The 24,114-nt window shown below is 38.3% G+C and overlaps 1 protein-coding gene across 12 annotated transcripts in view; it reads right to left on the bottom strand.

Moving 5' to 3' along the window:
* The window catches only part of CCDC18 (coiled-coil domain containing 18), a 125,278-nt gene that overhangs the window by 47,275 nt on the left and 53,889 nt on the right, over window positions 1-24,114 (bottom strand). For 9 of the 12 annotated variants that reach the window (XM_080658144.1, XM_080658133.1, XM_080658142.1 and 6 more), the window contains 7 exons: window positions 21,491-21,625; window positions 21,256-21,333; window positions 16,230-16,346; window positions 12,562-12,729; window positions 8,772-8,914; window positions 634-797; window positions 197-410 (listed from right to left, as the gene is read on the bottom strand). In XM_080658144.1, the coding sequence (XP_080514270.1) occupies window positions 197-410; window positions 634-797; window positions 8,772-8,914; window positions 12,562-12,729; window positions 16,230-16,346; window positions 21,256-21,333; window positions 21,491-21,625 (1,019 nt within the window). The remainder of the gene's footprint in view (window positions 1-196; window positions 411-633; window positions 798-8,771; window positions 8,915-12,561; window positions 12,730-16,229; window positions 16,347-21,255; window positions 21,334-21,490; window positions 21,626-24,114) is intronic. The other 3 variants (XM_080658140.1, XM_080658141.1, XM_080658143.1) reach the window with 3 other exon arrangements.

The raw sequence follows: 24,114 nt of genomic DNA, 5'->3' as shown, positions 1-24,114 counted from the left end.
TTATTAGCGAATAGCAACTACTGAATTTATTACATAGAGAATGGGACAGGCTAAGCAGGAAGAGCCACAGTAAACCAGTTGAGAAATTTAGACATCTAGAATTCAGCAATAATTGGGTTATTGTATGACCCAAGGATTCAGAATAATAAAGTGAAATACTTGTAATTGTGATATCATTTCTTAGTATTTAACTCACCTAAGTTCAGCTGTGAGATCCTTTATAGTGGTGTATTTTTCCTCTAATGATAATTGAGCCTTCTGTAGCACATCTCTCAATTCCTGGAGTTGTCTTAAAGTACTTTTTAATTCTCCATGAGCATTTTGCAGTTCAGTCTCTAGTACTTCCCGTTTCTGCAAGGCTTCTGTTAGTTCAGTTTCAGTGTGATGCTGTAACTTTTCTAACTCCTTCACTGTTAAGACAAGAGAATATTTTTAGAACTACATATAAACCATTTATTTTTAAGAACTTAGTAAATAATTATAATTAAGAATATTCAATTTTATTCATCTATCAGAGGCAAGATATTGACTATACATTATCCCTTTCAACCCTATCATCCCAAATTCTTAATAAAGTCCACTTCTTTAAATATAAATATGCAGGCAGCTAAGCTCAGCTAACTTGTTGCTTACCAGCATTTGTTTTCTTATCTAGTTCTATCCTTGTCTGTTCTAAGATCATGTCTAACTGAGAGAGATGCATTGCTTTATTTTCTCCATCTCGTTTTAGGTGCATTATTTCTTTTTCCATTGCAGACAGCTCTTCTTTGTACTGATCCATCTCAAGTTTTACTTGCCTAATTAAAAACAAAAAATAAAACAAATGATAATTTGGAAACTTAAAATCCAACTGACTTGTCTCTGACTAAACAAGAACTGCAAGTTATATAAGGGCAAATATCAACAAAATGTCTAGTCAGAATCTTAAATCACCTATGATATTGTTTAAAATGCTCCAACTAAATACAACTGTACCACCTAGTAATATTTAGCAAGGCTAGCATTCTTTTCAATCTAACTACAGTTAATTTTTATAAAGCTTTATATGGATTGAGAATATCCATAGAGAGGTGCTTCATTCATCTGTAATTTCTATTATTTGCAACACAGAAAATAAAGAAGCCAACCATCAAAATATTCACCGTAAGACTATACTACTCACAGGAGAAACAAGTTAGTCATTTTTACTTAGACATTTCTTAATAATGTTATCTTTTTAACTTTGAAAGGGACTAAAAATTCTTAAGCTAGTGCAACTTCCTTGCTTTACAGATGACTGAAAATGAAAGATTAAGTGAATTAATTGTCTAGGACAGCAATTTTCAACCTTTTTTTAAATCTGCTGGCACACATAAACTAATTACTAAAATCTACGGCACAGCAACAATATGTTTTGCCAATCTGACAAAAAAATAGGTATAATTTTTATTAACTCACATGGGCAGCTATTGTTGTGTTGGCTGTTGTTATTTTTTTATTTGACAATCTAGGGGAAAAGAGGTCAGTGCTCCTGACTAAATAGTCAGGTATTGCATGTTTTAAAAATTATTGTGGCACACTGGTTAAAAATCACTGGTCTAGGATAATACAAATAGTTATCAATTGTGAAAGTTTACTAACTTTCAGGTAGTCCTGGACTTAATTTCACTACAGAAGTTCAAAGTTTGGCTACCTATCAGCTAATGAACATGGTGAGAGGAAGTTTTAAGTCTATTTGCTGTTAATTCCAAAGTGATATTTACTAATTAAATAATGTCATTCACAATAGTGGGCAGAGTTGATGTTCCTTTACATCAGCATTTTTTTGTTGTAGTTCTTTTGGTCTTTGACATTTCATAAACTGAGTTTGCAAGTTAGAGCATTTGTTTTCTAAATGCAACTTAGATGAAACTGTATTTGTTCAAGAGGTTTTTTCAATGTCCATAAATGAACCTGAGGAAAACTAAAAAACTCCTAAAACAATTTGCACAATTATGTAGGCACATGCTATGTCTTTATATAGAAAATATCCATATCCTCAAATATGTCCATGGCCCAACAAAATTAAGAACTATTAGATTAGACAAGTGCTGATGACCCTTTTACATGTCTAAAATCCTAGCTAAAGCTTGACTAATTTCTTTTCTCATGTTAGAGTGGATATAAAACATAATTTTTAAAAAATAATCAAAAGAGGTTGGTATACAGTAGTAAGAGGTAACACCTTGTCAGCAAAGAAGTTGGGGAAAAGTTATTATTATTATTTATTTCTCCTCACCTGAATATATTTTTCCATTGATTTTAGAGAAATTGGAAAAGAGGGAAGGAGGGAGAGAAGGAGAGGGTGTAAGGGGCGAGGAGAGAGTAAAAGAAGCAGAGAGGGAGAGAGGGAGATATATATACACACACATACAGAAAGAGAGAAAAACATCGGTTGGTTGCCTCCTGCACATGTCCCAACTGGGGCTGGGGATTGAACCTGAAGCCCAGGTATGTGCCCTTGGCTGGGAATCAAACTAGCAACCCTGCTGGATGACACTCTAACCACTTAGCTACACCAGGCAAGGCTTAAAAGATTTTTTATTGATTTTTTTAGAGAGAGAGGAAGGGAGAAGGACAGAGAAACACTGATGTTTGAGAGCGCAACATTGATTGGCTGCCTACTGCATGCTCCTTACTGGGGATCAAGCCTGCAACCTAGGCATGCACCCTGACCAGGAATTGAACAGGCAACTCTTCTGTGCATAGGACGACACCCAACCAACTAAGCCATACCAGGAGGGCAGGGAAAAATTATTTTTTAAAAATTCAAGAACTCAAAAAGCACAGCTTTCTACAGATATTTTATAAAAAATAAACAGAGCTCTATACTCCTTAAGGTTTCATCAGGTTACCATGATATAACTAATGAATATAATGATAACCCTAGTCACCCAGAGAAGGTAAAAACGACAAGAAAATACACATTTTGGAAAATTTCTATAAAATTTTGTTTTGTTTCAAAGTTTCAGTGTTTGATAAAGATAAATTTCACTTATTTCTCTATTTATGAGCAACTATGCATTATCTCCTGATGCTATGTAAATGAGGCATTACTATAATATTATATAATAAGTATTTAAAGGCTTAAGATTTTTAACTATCCTATCTAATAAAGAGGGAATATACAAATTGACCATCACACTGTCACAAAGATGGCAGCGCCCATAGCCACAAGATGGTGGCACCCAGTCCTCTGAGCCCTGCCAGAGTCTCCCAGTCCTTTCAGTCCTGCCGGGGGGGCGTGGCAGGCACGCGGTGCAGCCGGACCCGCCCTCAGCCCCCCAGCCGCCCAGGGCCAGCCAGAGGCGCAGGCAAGCCTCGGATGGCGGTTGCCCAGCTGCCCAGGGCCAGCCAGAGGCGCAGGCAAGCCTTGGTTGGAGGCTGCCCAGCCGCCACCTGAGGGGCAGGCAAGCCTTGGATGTCGGCTGCCCAGCTGCCCAGGGCCGCCCAAGGCTCAGGTAATCAGGGCCAGCCGAGGCTTGCGCTGCCGGCAGTGGCAGCAGCAGAGGTGTGATGGGGGTGTCACCTTCCCCTGATCACTGGGTCGCCTCCCGCCCCTGAGGGCTCCCGACTGTGAGAGGGGGCAGGCCGGACTGAGGGACCCCCCCCTCTAGCACATGAATTTTCATGCACCAGACCTCTAGTTATATAAATAATCTAATACCAATATTTTCCCCATAACTTTCAAAATTTATAACAGACTTTAATCCTAAGAGTTTTGCCAGAAATATTTCACATTACAGGCATAGAGTTATTATGGACAATCAAGTCTGAGATTGGAAACAGGGCCAAAGGAAGGATTATGCAAAAATAAAACTAAACTTTTAGAATATAGCAGCTGAGACTCTCTGGCTTCTTCAAACGTAAAAAGATTTTTAAATGGCTATGGAGGCAGTCTGAGAAATCTAACAAGTGCTCCATGAACCTCAGCACTAAGACAGTAGGGTTAGGACATTTACATATAATACCAAAAGAACCTTCCAGTGTGGTGTAACAGAAAACACTTAGTTTTAGAGCACATCTAAATTATGCATCTCATACCCTAACTTCTTTGAGTTTCAGCTTTTTTTTTTTTTTACTTAGATTCATAATTTCCAAAAGTTATTTAGAAATGATCTTAAAAAAACAATCTTTATTGTTAAAATATTACAGATGCCTTCCCCCCACCCCGAGTTATTGCTCTGGCTGGTGTGGCTCAGTTGGTTGGATGTCATCATGTACACCGAAAGGTTGCAGGTTTGATTTCTGGTCAGGGCACATGCCTAATTGAAGGCTCAATCCCTGCAAGGGGGGCATGCAGGAGGCAGCTGATCAATTTTTCATTCTCACATCGATATTTCTCTCTGTCTTTTTCCCTATCCCTTCCTCTCTCTCTAAAAATCAATTAAAAATCAAAATAAATAAATAAATATTGGGATAATAAAACCCAATAGGGCTGTTTTGAAGACTGAGTTAATGTGTTTACCTAGCACAGTGGTCGGCAAACCGCGGCTTGCGAGCCACATGTGGCTCTTTGGCCCCTTGAATGTGGCTCTTCCACAAAATACCACAGCCTGGGTGAGTCTATTTTGAAGAAGTGGCGTTAGAAGAAGTTTAAGTTTAAAAAATTTGGCTCTCAAAAGAAATTTCAATCGTTGTACTGTTGATATTTGGCTCTATTGACTAATGAGTTTGCCGACCACTGACCTAGCACACTGCCTAGCACAGAATATCTATACTAATAAAAGCCTAGGTGGTCCTCACGCCCTTGTGCGTGATGTCACAAGATGGCCCCCACAAGATGGCTGCCACAAAGGTAGTCACCAAAAGATGGCCACCACAAGATGGCCACGTGCACAGTGGAGGCGGGGCCCAGCAGCTGCTCCACGCATTGAGGTCTGGGGGATCCCACGGCTCTGCACAGCACGAAGGAGGCTGGTCCCAGCATCTCTGCCGCCTCGCACGGAGGAGGTGGGTCCCAGCGGAGGAAGCAAGTCGCAGCAGGGGAGGGCAGTTGTGGGCAATCAGGCCGGCAGGGGAGGGCAGTTGGGGGCGATCAGGCCGGCAGGGGAGCAGTTAGGCGTCAATCAGGCTGGCAGGGGAGCAGTTAGAGGGCGATCAGGCTGGCAGGCAGAAGCGGTTAGGGGAAATCAGGTAGGCAGGCAGGTGAGCAGTTAGGAGCCAGTGGTCCCGGATTGTGAGAGGGATGTCCGACTGCTGGGCATCCCCTAAGGAGTCCCAGATTGGAGAGGGTGCAGGCCGGGCTGAGGGACACCCCACGTCCCCCTCCCCATGCACGAATTTTGTGCACAGGGCCTCTAGTATTCAATAAATAAGTTTCCTCTCTTTTTATCTGAAGATATTTTATTGCTAAAAAAGATTCAAGGAGATACATAACATATATATTTTAACTCTAATATCTTTTGGGAGAGAAAAACAATTTTATGAGTTGCAATTCTAGAAGTAAAAGAAGTACTAGTGAGAGAAGAGAAACAGAGAAAACCCTGCTTCATGAAGAGATTTCTTGGAACTAGGGTGCTTCTTTCTTACGAAGTTTAATTATCTAGTTTATAAGCTTCCTCTTAGTATTTAGGACTTACTTTTCCTATGAATGTGCCTATAGCTATAACCATAAAGAGTTTTTGTCTAGAAGTCAAATTGTAGGGGTGAGAAAAGAAAGAAACAATTACTTCAATTTTCTCAGTGAAACAGAAAGCAACATTGGGGAGGGGTTGTATGGATTTTGAAAGAAAAGGCAAAGGTATAGAAGAGTATTGCCAGATAGCATTAAGGGAACACTTAAGGTTTAACATTATAATTTCAAAGTAAGACTGGTCAGTGTGGTTAGATTTTCTCAAGCCTTTGTAAAGATGCAAACATGAATTAGTCTGAGTTGGTTTTAGGCTGTGTACCACAAAGTAAGAGAGAGGTAAGGGAATTGTGGTTATATGCAAATCAGTGATTTTAATGACTAATAAGAATTTAAGCTGGGTAAAGAGAGAAGAGAGAACATTAGGGAATGAGACAGTGATGGAACTGATGGATTAGGGTTCCTGATAAGACCAAAGAATTGTTGAATTTGGGGTATTAAAAGAGAATGAGGAGTTCTAGTCGGTTTGGCTCAGTGGATAGAGCGTCGGCCTGCGGAACAAAGGGTCCCAGGTTCGATTCCAATCAAGGGCAAGTACCTTAGTTGCAGGCTCCTCCCTGGCCACGGGCTCGTGCAGGAGGCAACCAATTGATGTATTTCTCACACATTAATATTTCTCTCTGTCTTTCCCTCTCTTTTCTACTCTCTCTAAAAATCAATGGAAAGATATCCTCAGGTGAGGATTTAAAAAAAGAGAGAAAATGAGGATAATATGGGGTAGATACATAATATTCAGATTATGTTGAAATACTAATGACAAAATAGAGGATGAATCATGTGAGTGAGTGGCTGAGGTATGATAGAGATCAGGATCATAAGAGAAGAACTTTTTAAAATGAGGCTAAGGTGTCAGAGGATCAGCTAGATATACTATACTGAAATCTCCAAGAATAATGACAGCAGTGATTAATCTTTGTGAGGAATTTTAAAGAGCAACAATAAGTCAGGTGGCCTGTACGTGTCAGCAGCAGCGAGAGATGATATGAACTGATGTCATGAAGTTCATGGACTATGGTACACTATTGCATATCTTGGTCCTATGGTAAAAGAACTGTGGGGAAAGTTTTTTACTTTAGAGGGCTGCAGGGAAAGAAGTAATATCCTCAGGGGAGGATCAGATTTCTATTACAAGAAAAGAAAAGAAGTTGAGGATATAGATGTGTCACAGGATGGATTGTGAATTCCAGAGGACACAATGTAAGTCTTTCAGAAAGTGGAATGAGGTGGGAGAAGGGAAGATAATACATGGAGAGGTTACTAAGGAAGATAAGGGTTGACCTGAAAATCTATAGCTTCTAGTGGTATTTTGCATAACCTAGGATAAAGTTATAATGTGATTAATCTTTGAGGAATTAAGGTACACACTGGTGGTGCGGCTGTGTTAGTGGACAGACACCTGAAGAAAGACAGTCTGAAGAACTGTGGTCCTAGTTTGAAAAATAGGATACCCTCTTGACCCTGTTGAGAGAGTTGAGGACATCTGGGGAAGCAAGTTGCTACGCAAGGCACAAAGGCCCTGTCTTTACTCCTGTCGGTAGGGGAGAAGAAGCCTGGTGACATGTGGTTTTAGTTCAAGAGTATAATTAACTCTCACTTCCTATCGGTAGAATGGTGGGCTAATTATAAGTGTATCATTAATTAAGTCAACTCTTTTTTTTAATATATTTTATTGATGTTTAATATATTTTTATTTATTTCAGAGAGGAAGGGAGAAGGAGAGAGAGATAGAAACATCAATGATGAGAGAGCATCATTGATTGGCTGCTTCCTGCATGCCCCCCACTGGGGATGGAGCCTGTGGGCATGTGCCCTGGGTCGACGCTCAACTGCTGAGCTACACCCAGCTGGGCTATTTTATTGATTTTTTACAGAGAGGAAAGGAGAGGGATAGAGAGTTAGCAACATCGATTAGAGAGAAACATCAATTCAGCTGCCTCTTGCACACTCCCTACTGGGGATGTGCCCGCAACCAAGGTACATGCCCTTGACTGGAATCGAACCTGGGACCCTTCAGTCCGCAGGCCGACGCTCTATCCACTGAGCCAAACCGGTTAGGGCAATTAAGTCAACTCTTGTTGACAAAGTAGAAGAGGTCTGGGGAAGCTGGGTATAGCTTTCAGTTCATGGGTCCGTTTCTTTACTAACTGATGCCTAGACCCAGCCTAGCCAAATTAAATTAGAATCTTTAGAGGTGGGACCTAGGCATCAGTACTTTGTAAAGCTACTCAGGTGATTTTATTTATTTTATATTTTAAATATATTTTTATTGGTTTCAGAGAAGAAGGGAGAGGGAGAGTGATAGAAACATAAATGATGAGAGAGAATCACTGATCAGCTTCCTCCTGCATGCCTGCTGTGGCGATTGAGCCCACAAACCAGGTTTGACCAGGAATCAAACCGTGACCTCTTGGTTCATGGGTGGATCCTCAACCACTAAGCCACACCGGCCAGGCTCCTCAGGTGATTTTACTGTTCAATCAAAGTTCAGTCAAGGCCCTGACCGGTTTGGCTCAGTGGATAGAGCGTCAGCCTGCGGACTGAAAGGTCCCAGGTTTGATTCTGGTCAAGGGCATGTACCTTGGTTGTGGGCACATCCCCAGTGGGGGGTGTGCAAGAGGCAGCTGATCGATGTTTCTCTCTCATTGATGTTTCTAACTCTCTGTCCCTCTCCCTTCCTCTCTGTAAAAAAATCAATAAAATATATTAAAAAAAAAAAAAGTTCAGTCAAGGTGGAGAACCACTGCTTTATTTTTATTAAGTTACTCCCTCCCATAGATAACTCAACCCCATTCTTGTGTATGAGTACACATCTTTGCCTGAAAATTTTAGTATTTTCCACAATTTAATTCACTACAACAATTGCTAAGTGCCTATGAGGTATAAGGAATTATGCTAATTGTTGTAGGAGCCCCATTAAAATAAACCAGATATTATCTTGGTCTTAAGGAACTTACAATAGGAGGGTTATGAGGGAGGTGCAAATAAAACACTATAGGAACACAGGCAGTAAATAAATTACTGCCTCAAGCAAAAGCTTCCCTGAGCATTTTCTGATAGTGAAACTCAGATACTACTGATGTTGAAAGAGGAAGATAAATGAAAACTATCATATTCATTTTACCTTGCAGTACCAGTAAGCTCGATAACTTTCTGTCTTTTCAAATCTGCTTCATGTGTGGCTGCATCACATTTCTCCTCCATTTTTCTCAACTTTTCAGTGGAATTTTCCCTTTGTTTTTGAAGCTCTTGTTCCAGTTTTGATACCTTGTAAAGCAGGTTTCAGTAAGTATTTTAAATTCAGTCACAGCTCAACATTCTTCAGAAGAAAAATATTTATGTATGTGTGTATATATATATATATATATATATATATATATAGCCTAGCCTATCATTCAGTTTCAAGATGTATTATAAAAATCAAAGTATAGACCAGGAATTACAGCAGGTCCTTGAATAATGTCATTTCATTCAATGTCGTTTCATTATAATACTGATGAGGTACATAGGAACCTAACGCATTTATATCAGTTAGCCTACACTAAAATTGGTTTCATTATTTGTCATTTCACTTAAAGTCATGGAATTTATCAACAATGTCAAATGAGGACTTACTGTAATGTTTTGAAATATAAAAGTAAAACAATTTTAATAATTTATTTCATTCCTATACATATTTATAGGAATGGCCACATCATAATACTAAAATAAGACTTACAAGAATTGAACAAGCCCGGCCAGTGTCGCTCAGTGGTTGAGTGTCAACCCATGAACCAAGACATCCCAAGTTCAATTAACTTTGAGCCAATGACTTTAATATCCTCCCTGATCTTCTAAAACCTCTCTATGAAGAACTAAATTCAGAGTATAAATTAATACCCACTCAGGGCACAATCCAGGCTCAATCCCCAGTAGGGGGTGATGTAAGAGGCAGCCAATCTATATTTTCATCTCTCTATCCCTTTCTCTTCCTCCCTCTCTAAAATCAATAAAAACATATATATTTTTTAAATTGAACAAAATAATGGTAAATATTCTCCTTCTCATTATCCCCATTTGAAATGTTTTTTCTTCTCTTGTCAAATCATGTTCCTTTCCTTCTTCACAAATTGGCTCATTCAGTGAAGGATTACAAGATTCCCATCTACCCTCAAACATTATAACCTGCATTTACTCCCAACATGAATTGCATTTACTCCTATTCATTCTTCCTTCTGTTCTTACAGTGAAGGAGGTATTCTTTCTCCTATACAAGTCAAATTACTTCGTAGGTATTCTGGGTTCAATTCCTCAGAACCTCATACTATTTTTTAAATGTTTTTATTGATTTTAGAGAGAAAGAGAGAAGGAAGGAAAAGGGGGAGAGAGGGAGAGGGAGGAGAAGGAGGGAAGGAGGAAGGAAGGGAGGGGGAGAGAGAGAGAGAGAGAGGGCATTGATCGGGCCCTTCCCATAAGATCCCCGACTGGGGACTGAACCTGCAACCTGGGCATGTGCCCTGACCGGGAATTGAAGCAGTGATCTCTTTTTTTTTTTTTTTTTTTTTAAATATATTTTATTGATTTTTTTACAGAGAGGAAGGGAGAGGGATAGAGAGTTAGAAACATCAATGAGAGAGAAACATCGATCAGCTGCCTTCTGCGCACCTCCCACTGGAGATGTGCCCGCAACCAAGGTACATGCCCTTGACCGGAATCGAACCCAGGACCCTTCAGTCCGCAGGCTGACGCTCTATCCACTGAGCCAAACCGGTTTCGGCGAAGCAGTGATCTCTTGTTTCATGAGTTGATGCTCAACTAATTGAGCCACACTGGCCAGGGGGGTCCTCATACTATTCACTATCTCTATTCTCTGCTTTATCTTCAATCTCTCTTTCTTCTGGTTTCTTTTTTATCAGAATTTAAACATGTTCAAGACAAGGCCTTCTACAGTAAAATATCATCCTTCTTACCTCTACCTCCCTCCAACTACCACCCTTTCTTCCTCTGCATAGCCCAACTTCTCAGTTTCTTATGCTTGTATCATTCTCACTTTTCCTTCATTCCTCAACCCATAGTAATCTGGCCATTCTACAGAAACTATGCTAATTCCAATGGATATTTTGCAACGCTCAATTTACTTGGCATTGATTCCAATAGTCCATGATACCAACTATCATTTCTTATCATGAAATACTTACTTTTGCTTCCATGTACTACATCCCTCACAAATCTGTCCAAGCCAATCTCCTCACTCCTCATTCTACATTCTCTTCCTAGTAAATCTCAGCTACTCCATGTTTTTTTCAATGAACATTTACATGATTCTGATCTCAAAGTTAATCTCTGGCCAATGACTTTAATATCCTCCCTGATCTTCTAAAACCTCTCAATGAAGAACTAAATTCAGAATATAAATCATTAATACCCACTTAAGTTTCAAGAATTAAATTAAAACAATACCCAGGTAAAAAGGGAAGGGAAGCATGAAAAATCTATCTACTCTGTGCTTAATTAGATAGCACACTCATAAGCAGATAAAAATCTAAAGATGAGTGATAATCTGAAAGAATATAGCACAGAATCTATGCATAATGGAACAGAAATGCAAGTTAGGAAAATATTTACCAAATATTGAAGAAATTTTTATATATAAACTCCTTTAGACCCTCAAAGAAAGAGAACACAAAAATCTCTTAAAATAAAGATCATGAAGAAATAAAATCACCAAATGAAAAACACAAAAGAACCGGCAGACTTAGGAAGGAAAAACAGAAGAAAACTATAAGGCCATTAGAGAAATAAAAACAACTCCAGAAGGAACAAGAATTATAATCAATCTTGCAAAACCCAGATCGATGACAAGGTATCTAGGAAGTGGGAATCTAACACAGATAAGATGAAGAAATACTTCAGAATAAAGCTGTATATCAGGCATATCAAGCAATAGGTCTACACTTTAACAAAAGAGATGGAGAGTCACAGGAGTGATGTCTCTAGAAAAGAAAATATATAATATCTGCCTGAAATGTCTGAATCTATTGAGAGGAAATTCTTTAATTCCATTCAAGAGGCTGAGGATGAATTCAGAATACATAGATAAAGTCATAAAGGTGAGGTGTAGTGAGATTACACAGAACCATCATTTTCTCATTTATATGTTTCTCTAAAGTTTGAAAAGGGAAAAAGAACAAAAGATGTGAAACACAGTATCTGTCTGAATAATTCAGATAAATTTGGTAATGAATGAAAGAGCAAAGATTAGCCGAAACCGGTTTGGCTCAGTGGATAGAGCGTTGGCCTGCGGACTGAAAGGTCCCAGGTTCGATTCCGGTCAAGGGCAGGTACCTTGGTTGCGGGCACATCCCCAGTAAGGGGTGTGCAGGAGGCAGCTGATCGATGTTTCTCTCTCATCGATGTTTCTAACTCTCTATCCCTCTCCCTTCCTCTCTGTAAAAAATCAATAAAATATATTTTAAAAAGAAAAAAAGAAAGAGCAAAGATTAGGTTCTAGTATAAGTTTTCTGAGGATACTTTCTTTGAAATAATAATTTATTTTTAGAAGTGGTATCCTTTGTGATTTTTCTTTTAGTGCATTGCTTTGGCATTTCTTTGGGGATTATCACAAATCCTAATCCAAAAACAAGAAATTGGAAGGCCTGATGATTCATATAGGAATTATATTCAGATCCAAGAAGAAAGAAGACATTGAAGAAGAAGCCTAGATTATAAGTAAGTTTTATGGAATGACAAAATGTGCCCATCATCACATTACACAGGAATAGAACTTATTCATTTTACGATGTTAATTAGAATATTTCTTATAATATGAAATCTTTGATATTGAACACCAATTTATATAACTAACAAAAATGTATTATCAATTGTAAAAATTTCTATTTCATACAAGTAAAATTATTTTGGCCAATAATATATACCTGTTTTTCAAGTTTAGTTTGAATGTCTTCCAGCTCTCCATTTCTTATTGTCTCTTGTTGTAACATTTGCTGCTGTTGCTGAAGAGTATGTTGTAGAATAACATTTTGCTCAGAGGTCTCTTGAAGACTGTGGTTTTTTATCTTTAGCTCTTTCTGCAAACAATATACCTAACAAATATATACATTTCTCATTATAATGACATGCTTCAAATAAAAAACACAAAATGTCAAAGCTGTCTGCCTTGTTAGAGAATTATCACACTTGCCATGTGGGACAATTATATTTATGGCTACAGGTTATTATGTGGAGAAGCAGGGTCCATCTTTCTGATGAGGAGATATGCTTATAGGGTTGGCCCTTAGATGGTGTCTGGGAATGTGGATTTTGACATTCCCTAAGAGATAAAATTGCTTTGTCTGGCTAGGACATTAGGACATTGAATCATGCTTTCCTTTTGAAATTTTGATACTTGTTTCTGTTCCTGAGTGATCAGCCGTCCCATAAAAAATATTGATCTTTGAGTCATAAGCAGGCTTCCCTGGACAAAAATACTGTAGACATTACCATATTTCACTGCTACAGAAAGAAGCATGTCTATGTGACCCTTCCCAGAAGGAAGAGAACATAGGAGGCCATGAGTTTTGTCATACTCCTATCGATGTATCTTTTTCCCTTGGTAAAAATAAATTATAGCCACAAAAGCACTGCACAAGCATTACATGCTATTTATTACATTATTGTTGCTATTATTGCTATTATTTGTAAGATTATATCCTAGCAATGCACTTTTGAATATTCATGGTCCAAAAAACACATAAAGGAATGACAATACAAACTAAGAAATCATACCTATTCACTCCAAATATTTAAAGACTTGAATATTGCATTCCTGCAAACTGCTTTAAAAGATACCTTTGAAGTGATCTGAAAGAACTTATACTGAGAGGGGTGAAAATGCCCTTTGTCCTAGTTTTCCAAATTCTAAAAAAATCTGCCAAAATATTATTGTTAAATTTGAATAAACAATGCAGAATAATTTAATGTATATTTTATAATATTCTTCACTTGCTCCCAAAAGAAGGTGGTTAAATAAATGACCTTGATATGCTGAGCTCCTTCATATCACTTTGATGTAAAGTGATACAATCAGAAGAAACCAAGATGGCGGCATAGGTAAACACCTAAACTGCTGTCTCGCACAACAATTTCAAAAATACAACTAAAAGACAAAACGGACATCATCCAGAACCACAGGAAGGCTGGCTGAGTGGAAATTCTACAACTAGAAGGAAAGAGAAAAGCACAATGAGACTCAGAGGAGCTGCAGGAGGCAGAGGTACTGAGACGCGCGCCCGGAGAGGGCTGGCAACTGAGTGCGCGGCTGGCTTTCTCAAGCGGGAGGGAGACAAAAGCTCCCGACTGCACTGAACTCCAGTTCGGGCGAGACTCTGGGGACCCAGACTCATATGGGGTGAAACTGGACTGTCAGGAAAGAGAAAAGCACACTGAGACTCAGAAGAACTGCGGAAGGCAGAGGTACAGAGTCGCGTGCGCACAGAGGGCGGACAACGGAGTGCATGACCGGCTTTCTCAAGCGGGAGGGAGACAAAAGCTCCCAACTGCACTGAACTCCAGTTCCAGGTGAGACTCTGGGGACCCAGACTCATTTGGGGAGAAACTGGACTGTCTGGCAGCAGGCAGAACTCGAGGGCGGCTTTCTCTCAGAGGTGCTTGCAGCGATTACCACGGGACACTGAGACACAGGGGCCTATTAGGGCAGGGCTGACGGGAAACCAATGGTGTCTGATCCACCCTGAGACTCCGCCCCACTCAAGCTGAGCACAGAGGCTTTTGCAAGTCTTCTCCCATAAGGGTGTCTCCAGCACAGAAGTTCTCCCAGTGTAGACACAACTGATCCTCACAGCTAATGGGCCTGGAGGTCACTTCCTCCCAGTGATACCAACAACAATCAAGGCTTAACTATAACAATACTGTGCACACAGCCCACAAAGGGGTGCACCAAGAGTGTCCACCTCAGGTAACTGGGGAGGCTGAGCCACTGGGCCCTATAGGACACCTAGCACACAAAGCCACTCTATCAACTCATGGAAGCAGCAAAAATGCGGAGACAAAGAAACACATCACAAATGAAAGAAATAGAGGAAAGCAAATGACTGGATATAGAGTTCAAAACCACGGTTATAAGGTTTTTCAAGAATTTTCTATAAAAGGCTGATAAATTTAGTGAGACCCTTGAGGATATGAAAAAAGACCAACTAGAAATTAAGCATACACTGACTGAAATAAAAAATATTATACAGAGATCTAACAGCAGAGTAGATGATCACAAGAATCAAGTCAAAGATTTGAAATACAAAGAAGCAAAAAACACTCAATCAGAAAAGCAAAAAGAAAAAAAGAATCCAAATATATGAAGATAGTGTAAGGAGCCTCTGGGACAACTTCAAGTGTACCAACATCAGAATTATGGGGGTGCCAGAAGAAGAGAGAGAGCAAGATACTGAAAACCTATTTGAAGAAATAATGACCGAAAACTTTCCCCACCTGGTGAAAGAAAGAGACTTACAAGTCCAGGAAGCACAGAGAACCCCAAACAAAAGGAATCCAGAGAGGACCACACCAAGACACATCATAAGTAAAATGCCAAGAGCAAAAGACAAAGAGAGAATATTAAAAGAAGAAAGAGAAAAACAGTTAGTTACCTACAAGGGAGCATCCATATGACTGTCAGTTGATTTCTCAACAGAAACTATGCAGGCCAGAAAGGAGTGGCAAGAAATACTCAAAGTGAAGAATAGCAAGAACCTACAACCAAGATTACTCTACCCAGCAAAGCTATCATTCAGAATTGAAGGGCAGATAAAGAGCTTCACAGATAAGAAAAAGCTGAAGGAGTTCATCACCACCAAACCAGTATTATATGAAATGCTGAACGGTATTCTTTAAGAAGAGGAAGAAGAAGAAAAAGGTAAAGATAAAAATTATGAACAACAAATACATATCTATCAACAAGTGAATCTAAAACTGAAGTGAATAAAAAATCTGATGAACAGAATAAACTGGTGAATATAACAGAATCAGGGGCATAGAAAGGGAGTGGACTGACAATTCTCGGGGGTAAGGGGTGTGGGGTGCGGGAAAAGACTGGACAAAAATCGTACACCTATGGATGAGGACAGTGGGGGGGAGGCGGGTAAGGGCAGAGGATGGGGTGTGAACCGGGTGGAGGGGAGCTATGGGGGAAAAAAGAGGAACAATTGTAATAATCTGAACAATAAAGATTTATTAAATTAAAAAAAATAAAAATAACGTGATACAACCAGACTGGCTGGTGTGGTTCAGTGGTTGAGTATTGACCTATGAACCAGAAGGTCACGGTTCAATTCCTGATCAGGGCACATGCCCAGGTCGCGGGCTTGATCCTCATTGTGGGGTGTGCAGAAGGCAGCAAATCAATGATTTTCTCTCATCATTGATGCTTCTATCTCTCTCTCCCTCTCCCTTCCTCTCTGAAATCAATAAAAGTATTTATTGCTAAAAATATTTTAAAAAATAGATGTACCTGTAAAGTTTTTTGAAAATAAACAATATCTCAAAAAGAAGTCACTTGACAAATATTCTATATGTAAAGAAAATATTCATTTACCTCTTCAGATTTCTTCTTTAGCTGTTTCTCAAACTTTTCCTTATTTCCTTCCAATTGATTCAAATGCAAGGCAAGTTCTTCCTTACAAATTTCCAATGCTGAATCTAACTGTCTGACCTAAGCAGCAAAAATTCGAAACAGGAAAATCAACTCATATTAATAAGTGTTTATTATATGCTCAACATTTTATAGATTTATGTCCTAATGTTAATTCACTGCTTCGAACAGTGAATATATAGTCAAACTTAGAACATAAAATATTATTACAGAAGAGATTTATTTAAAAACTAATTTTTTCATTGCAAACTAGGAAACCAGAGAATGGAGTTGAAGAATAAATAGGACATGAACAAGTGAAAAAGGTCATTCCAGGAAGAGGGAGTATGTTCAGAGTTAAGTCACTGTAAAAGGGAATGGTGAGAAGCTGGTAGGAACTCAGCGTATCAAGAGTATGAATTTGTTAGAGATGTGTATTTGGGAGATAAGGCTGGCAAGATAGAGGGGCCAGCCATCAAGAACCTGTAAAACAAACACTCTAAAAAGGTAAGCAGTATTTGAGCCTACTCTTTAAGTTCCCTTGATCAAGAAAAATAGCAAAGTAAGTACAAACTGTTATATTGTGCTAATGCTGAAGTCAATAAGAAAGTGAAAATGTTTTTGTCAGCTAGGGAAAAAATAACTTAGGAGAAGGCTGCTTTTGCTTTGAATCAGTGAAAATAGCTTTAGAAAGGCAGCAATGTAACTTGGTTCAAGGGTTTTATAGTTGCAAATGCTTAATATAAAGAGAAAATTAGCAACAAGTAACCCAAATCAACAAATTTATTTTTTGAAAAATTAGTTCAAGAGCCAGTTTGCATACATGCTCCATAGCCTATATGCTAATAAGATTCTTATCTTGCTTCTTTCTTTTCCTTTTAGTAATTTTGAGCTTCTCGGGTGTTTTCTCTCACTCTCAGTATATTTTATTGATTTCAGAGAGGAAGGGAGAGGGAGAGATAGAAACATCAAATATAAGAGAGATCATTGATCAGCTGCCTCCTGCACGCCCCTCACTGGGGATCAAGACCACAACCCAGGCATGTGCCCTGACAGGGAATCGAACTAATAGGCTTCTTGGTGCCTGGGTCGATGCTTAACCACTGAGCAACACCGGCTAGGAATCTCTCTCTCAATGTTGATAGCATACTATTGTGAAAGAAATCTAAAGATAAGCAGAAAAAGAAAAAAATGTTCCATCGGATACTATTCTATATCATGAAATTGTCCTTACAATTCTTATTTCTAAAAAGAAAATCTTGACACAGATTTCAAAGATTGTCCCTAGAGCTTGTGAATGTAATCATTAACAGCTAAAAAGCTTGTAATTTTGAAGATTATCTTTGTTAATAAACTGTTGCTCTCATAATAATTTTTAATTAACATTTCTTTATGGAAGTTATAAATATTTGCAAATTTTCTTTCTTAAGCATGAGAATGAGCATTGGTACTTGTGTCATCTTATACAGAATGAGAAAAATAAAATCTATGACTGTCAGAATATCACTACATTGATAACTGATAAGTAGTAAAAACTCATTCAGGCAAGATTCATCACTAAATGTTAAAAACCAATGGTTATAAAGTTGTTGAGGAGCAAGGCCTTTACATGGTCTCCAAGAATCACTGCACATTTTTGTGTATTAATTATAAAAGAAAAAAACAATTAAATCTGGCAGTAATCACCTTAAATAAAGTGTAAAGATTGGTAATGCCAATAATGGAGTGATCAGGCATTATGTACCTCCTGATGTGAAGCAGTGGGAGGAACACAGTATAACCCATGTGGTGTTCTAGTTGACTTAGACTTTTCAAAATATTCAGTGTTATGAAGAATAGGAGACAGTGAGTTTAGGGGAATCTAAAGAACCAAATGCAACACATGAACTATAATTAAATCCTAGACTGGGAAAAAGAAAAGGAACAAAGCAAAAGCAGTGTAAATCAAGGTTTTACTGGGTATACAAACCCCCTGGACACCCCACTGAAATAAAGAGTCTAATTCAGAAACAAGGCCAGGACTAGGGTGATGCAAAGAAGGTGCCTAGAGCTTAAAATTTAAGGAGGCACTGACCCTTCCATTTGTATGACCCTAAGAGTAAGCATCTCCTTAAATTTTGCCCTAGAGGCCTTTCCCTTGCTTCACCGTAGTCCCATATTTGTTCTATAGGTCTGTGGCACAGCAGATATTCTGCAAGTCAAACAAGTTCCAGGTGATGCTAATGCTGCTAGTCAACATTTGAGCATACTTTGAGCAACAAGGCTATAAAAACATTTTTAAATAATTGGGAAATTTTCAGTATGAACTGTGTATTGAATGATGTTATTGAATTATTGTTTACGTTCTCTGGCATGTACAGGTGGTGTGATCCTGAAGGAGAAAGTTCCTGTTAATAGGAGATGTAACTTTAATTATTAAAGGTGCAAAGTGTTATGACATCAGCAACCTCTCAGGTAATCTGTCAAAAAGGAAGTGTGTGAGCAGGGGGAAGGAATACTGGGTGGATGCAAACACAAGGGTGTTTATGCATGTGTGTACAGAGAAAGATGAAGTGACTATAGCTAGCATTTAACAAACAGTGACTCTACAAAGATGTTCTCCCTACTATTATTTCAATATTTTTGTAGAATGAAATTTAAAAATTAATAAACCAATTAAAACTAATAAATAATAAAAACCAAACATCTACTACTCCATTAGATTTCTTATTTTTGAACAGAGCTTGAGAGTTTGAATCTCATATAAATAAACATCATTACTGTATACAAAATACTTACTGCTCTGATGAACCAAAAACCTACTCAGGGGTACAACCTGGGGGCAACTGGATGGGAATTCTACACTCCCTTTCTTCAACAAAAGCACCTAAGCTCTTCTTCACCCTCCCCCACCCTACTTATGACTTTCTTTTTTGGGGGGAGGATCTAGAGTGGAAACTACAAACAAAACAATACATAAATAAAATCTAAATCTAATAAACACTCAATTTTCTATTTAATAGCAGGCTAAAATATTGTTTTAATTTACTGATTTTCTTATTACTTGTTTAGAACTTTCCCATCAATTTTCTAGCTCTCATTAAGCTAGAAGCTGTATCATACTTTTCTAAGTGATACATTTTTAAACTGGGCCCTGGCTGAGTAGCTCAGCTGGTTGAAGCATTGTCCCAATACGCTAGGGTTGCAGGTCCAATCCCAGGTCAGTACACATACAAGAATGCATAAGTAAATGGAAGAACAGACGGATGTCTGTCTGTCTTTCTGTCTCTCCCTTCCTCTCTCTCTCTCTCTCTAAAAATCAATCAATCAATCAATCAATCAATAATTTAAGCCCTAGCTGGTTTGGCTCAGTGCATAGAGCATCAGCCTGCGGACTAAAGGGTCCCAGTTCTGATTCTGGTCAGGGGCACATGCCCAGGTTGTGGGCTCGATCCCCAGTAGGGGGCATATTCTCTCTCATCATTGATGTTTCTATCTCTCTCTCCTTCTCCCTTCCTCTCTGAAATCAATAAAAAAAAAAGAATTATTCAGTATAGCTTCAGTTATAAGAATTTTGTTTCTAATTTTGACTTTCCCCTCGATGACAGTAAAACTATTAAAGGTACCAAGGGAATAAAACCCAACATCATAATTCATTCTTTTGTTGATTTCCTTCCTGTCTCTTATCTGGCTATTAATATGTAGAAATAACTTACCAGATGATGGGCTAGATGTGTTAGGTGGTTTAAAGAAAAACAGGAATTAAGTGGCAATATAAATTTTATTTAATAAAATTATTTCATGCCCACAACCTTTGTACAGTAGTGATTTTTAATATTAATTATCTTAGAGGTTAGTTTTACATGAATAAATGAATTGACATGGCATGAAATGTTAAAAGTTTTAGAAAATACTATAGGAAAGTTATGGATAAACACATAATTGTGTTTACATGGGTATACAAGGTCACAAAATGGATTAAAAACAGAGTACTAGGTAAAAGTACTACACAACACCGATTTTTAAAATTCCTTTATATTCAAGCCATATATGACAGAATAAAGGTAGCAGTATGTTTGGATCTATTTTTAATACTAAAAATGCAACTGAGAAAATACTAAATACATAGTAATTATGTATTAAATTATGAGTAACTGAGAATATGCTAAGCATTTTATGTACCTCATTAATTTGAATCTCACACTATTGTTATTCTTATTTTACAGATAAAAAAATTAAAGTTCAGAGAGCATAAAAAACCTAGCTAAGGTTATGTCAGTTAGTAAATCGTGAAGCCAGAACTGAAACCTAAGTCAATTTAGCTCCGAAGCCCATGCTTTTAAGCATGAAGATATATTAGCCACAAAAGTGTATTTTATCTGGAAATTCTGAATTTACCCCCTAATTAATCTTAGAACAGGTAGAAAGAAATAAAAGTGGACTGCTTATAGTTTCATCTCCCTTCACTTTCACTGTTAATTCTTTACTAGTAATATTAATAAGTAGCTAATGTTAAAAAAATTAATGTTAAAAAAATAATGGAGGTTAGATAATATAAAAAAGTAAAAAGATCAAAACTCACATTGAAGAAAATATACTTACAGAAGCTAAGTTCATTGACCAGGTAAAATCTTTACCTCTTAATTGATTTTTATATTAACAATTTTTACAATTTATAGAAAAAAGTGGAAAAAAACACAGGAATGTCTCCATTAAGAAAAAAAATTTTAAAGCATTTTTATTATCCTCACCTAAGAATATATTTATTGATTTTTTAAGAGAGAGCAGAAGGGAAAAAGAGAGAAAGAGATCCATGTGAGAAGAAACATCAATCGATTGCCTCCCAAACACACCCCAACCAGGGATCAAACCCGACACCTAGTTATGTACCCTGACCAGGAATTGAACCACAATCCTCTGGTGTATGGGACAATGCTCCAACTAACTGAGCTACCAGTCAGGGCTAAGAAAAAAAATTTTTTTTAATTTCTTTAAGTATTAGCATCCTAACCTTGATTGTTTCTTCAGATACTTGGTTCTGTAATGCTTTCAAAGCTTCATCTTTCTTCATATTTTCCTTTTCCATTTCCTGAAAACACAGATTGATAAGCAAAAATATAAGTATGCTTATAAATATTTTAGTATTACTAACGTGCTGTTTAACAATTGATAAAGGTATGTTCAGAAACATAAACTTAAAATATCACTCAGCTTTTAAACAGCATTTTTTATAAAGATGGTTTTACCCTTTTGCTTTCTGTCAACAGTCTGTCTAGTGACTCAAGATGATGCTGTTTGCATATTATGTCTTGCTGCAACATGGTCATAGTCTTTTCTTGCTCTTTAAATTGCTGGTCTTTTTTCTCTAGTTGAGATTCAAGCTTAACATAAAAATAAGATTTATTAATTTTTATGTCTAATTTTTTAAATTTTAAAACATTTAAATATACAAAAAGAAATATAATACTCATATGTTAAATGACTACTGAAATTACATAGATTTTTGCATTTTACCAAATTTCCTTTAGTTTCCCTCCTTGTAGAGAAGAAATGAAACCACATGCCCATGTCTTATACCTTTACTCCTTCACTAATACTAGACTGAAATTGAACTGTATCATTCTGTGGTGTGTTTCATGCTTACACATTTTTTGTGCTTTTAATATATGCATTTAATGCTATAAGCTTCCCAGAGCTGCTCTAGCTGCACCCCACAATTTTCATGTTGTTTTCATTTTCATTCAGTGTAAATTGTTTAAATTAACCTTGAGACTTACTCTTTGATCCATGGACTATTTAGAAGTGTGTTGCTTAGCTTCAAGTATTTGGGGACTTTTCAGATATCTTAATGGTTTCTAGTTTAATTCCATTAAAGTCAGAGAACATTCTAGGTATGATTTCAATTTTTACATTTGATAAAGTTTATTTTGACCTAGAGTATGGCATACCTTAGTGCACATTTCATGAAGGTGCACTGGAGAAGAATGTATATTCTATTGTTGGGTGAAACCCTTATATAATAAAAGGGTAATATGCAAATAGACCGAACGGCAGAACAACCGAACCAAAGCGTAATATGCTAATGATATGCTAAGGCTGCTCAACCGCTCGCCATGACGTGTGCTGACCACCAGGGGGCAGATGCTCTGACCGGTAGGTTAGCTTGCTGCTGGAGTCTGGCCAATCAGGACTGAGCAAGATGGGCCGGACATGCCCTAGAGCCCTCCTGCGGCTCCTCCCCAGCCTGATAGTATACTTGTGGGGTCCCTCAGCCTAGCCTGAGCCCTCTTGCAATCCAGGACCCCTCAGGGGATGTTGAAGAGGCGGTTTCAGCCCGATCCCGCAGGCCACTCCCTTGGGAGTGCGCCAGATGCAGGGCTCATGGCTGGTGAGCGCTGCTGTGGCAGCACGAGCCTATCCCCATCAGGACTGATTGGGCTCAAGCTCATGGCAGGCACAGTGGGGCGGGGATGAGTGGAGCAGCAGGTAGGAACTGCAGGTGGCATTGGACTGTGGGTTTCAGCCTGATCCCTTCAGGCCACCCAGAGGGACCCCACCTGTGCACTAATTCGTGCACCAGGCCTCTAGTATTCTACAAATGTCAATTAGGCTAAGTTGATAGACAGTGGTGTTCAGGTGAGTTCTATATCCTTGCTGGTTTTTTAAAAATGGTGTTTTTTTTTTTATTATTGATTTTAAAGAGAAAGGAAGGGAGAGGGAGAGATAGAAATCAATGATGAGAGAGAATCATCAATTGGCCGCCTCAGGCATGCCCCCTATCAGGGATCAAGCTCATAACCTGGGCATGTGCCCTGACTGGGAATTGAACTGGTGGTCTTTGGTTCAACCACTGAGCCACACTGGCCGGGCTATCCTTGCTGATTTTTATGGCTACTTATTCTGTTGATTACATAAAATAGTGTTGATGTCTCCAACTATAATTTTGGATTAATTTCTTTCTCCTTTTAGACTTCTTCACATTTACTCCATGTATTTTCAAATTCCTTTATTAGGTACCTACACATTTAAGACTGTTTGAGCCTTTTATCATTATGTAATGTTCCTCTTTTTCAATTGCAATTTTTTTTCTTTTGACATCTACTTTGATATTTATATAGCCACTGCAGCTTCCTTTTCTTTGCCTGGGACATCTTTTTCCAACCTTTTATATTTAACCTATCTACTACATCTTTATATTTAATACTAGAGGCCCAGTTATGCACATTTGTGCACTGGGGGGAGGGTCCCTCAGCCCGGCCTGCGCCCTCTCGCAGTCAGGAAGCCCTCGGGGAGTGGGCCTAAGCTGGCAGTTGGACATCCCCCAAGGGGTCCTTAGTACTGCTGTGGAGGCAGGAGAGGCTCCTGCCACCGCCGCAGTGCTCCCCCTATGGGAGCACAGTGACCACCAGAGGGCAGCTCCTGTGTTAAGCATCTGCCCCATGGTGATCAGTGCGCATCATAGCAACCGGTCATTCTGTTGTCCAGTCAATTTGCATATTAGGGTTTTATTATATAGGATGGATTTCTTGAAGAGCATATATATTTGAGTCAATTTTTTAAATCCAATCTCACATCTTTTATTTGGTGTATTTAGAACAATTATATCTAAAGTAATATTTTAGCCCTGGCCTGTTAGCTCAGTTAGTGTCGTCCCCATATACCTAGGTTGCACGTTCAATCTCCAGTCAGGACACATACAAGAAACAATTAATGAATGTATAAATTAGTGGAGCAACAAATTGATGCCTCTCTCTCTCTCACTCTCTAAAATCAATAAATTAAAAAATAAAGTAGTATTTGATAAGACTGGATTTACCAAGTTAACTGCCACAATATTTTGAATTTAATTAAAAAAGGTCCGTTGCTTGCG

Source organism: Plecotus auritus (assembly GCF_963455305.1).
Source record: "Plecotus auritus genome assembly, chromosome: 2".
NCBI classification, from domain to species: domain Eukaryota; kingdom Metazoa; phylum Chordata; class Mammalia; order Chiroptera; family Vespertilionidae; genus Plecotus; species Plecotus auritus.
The sequence above is the reverse complement of the archived record's forward strand: the minus strand, read 5'-3'. Positions and strand labels throughout refer to the sequence as shown.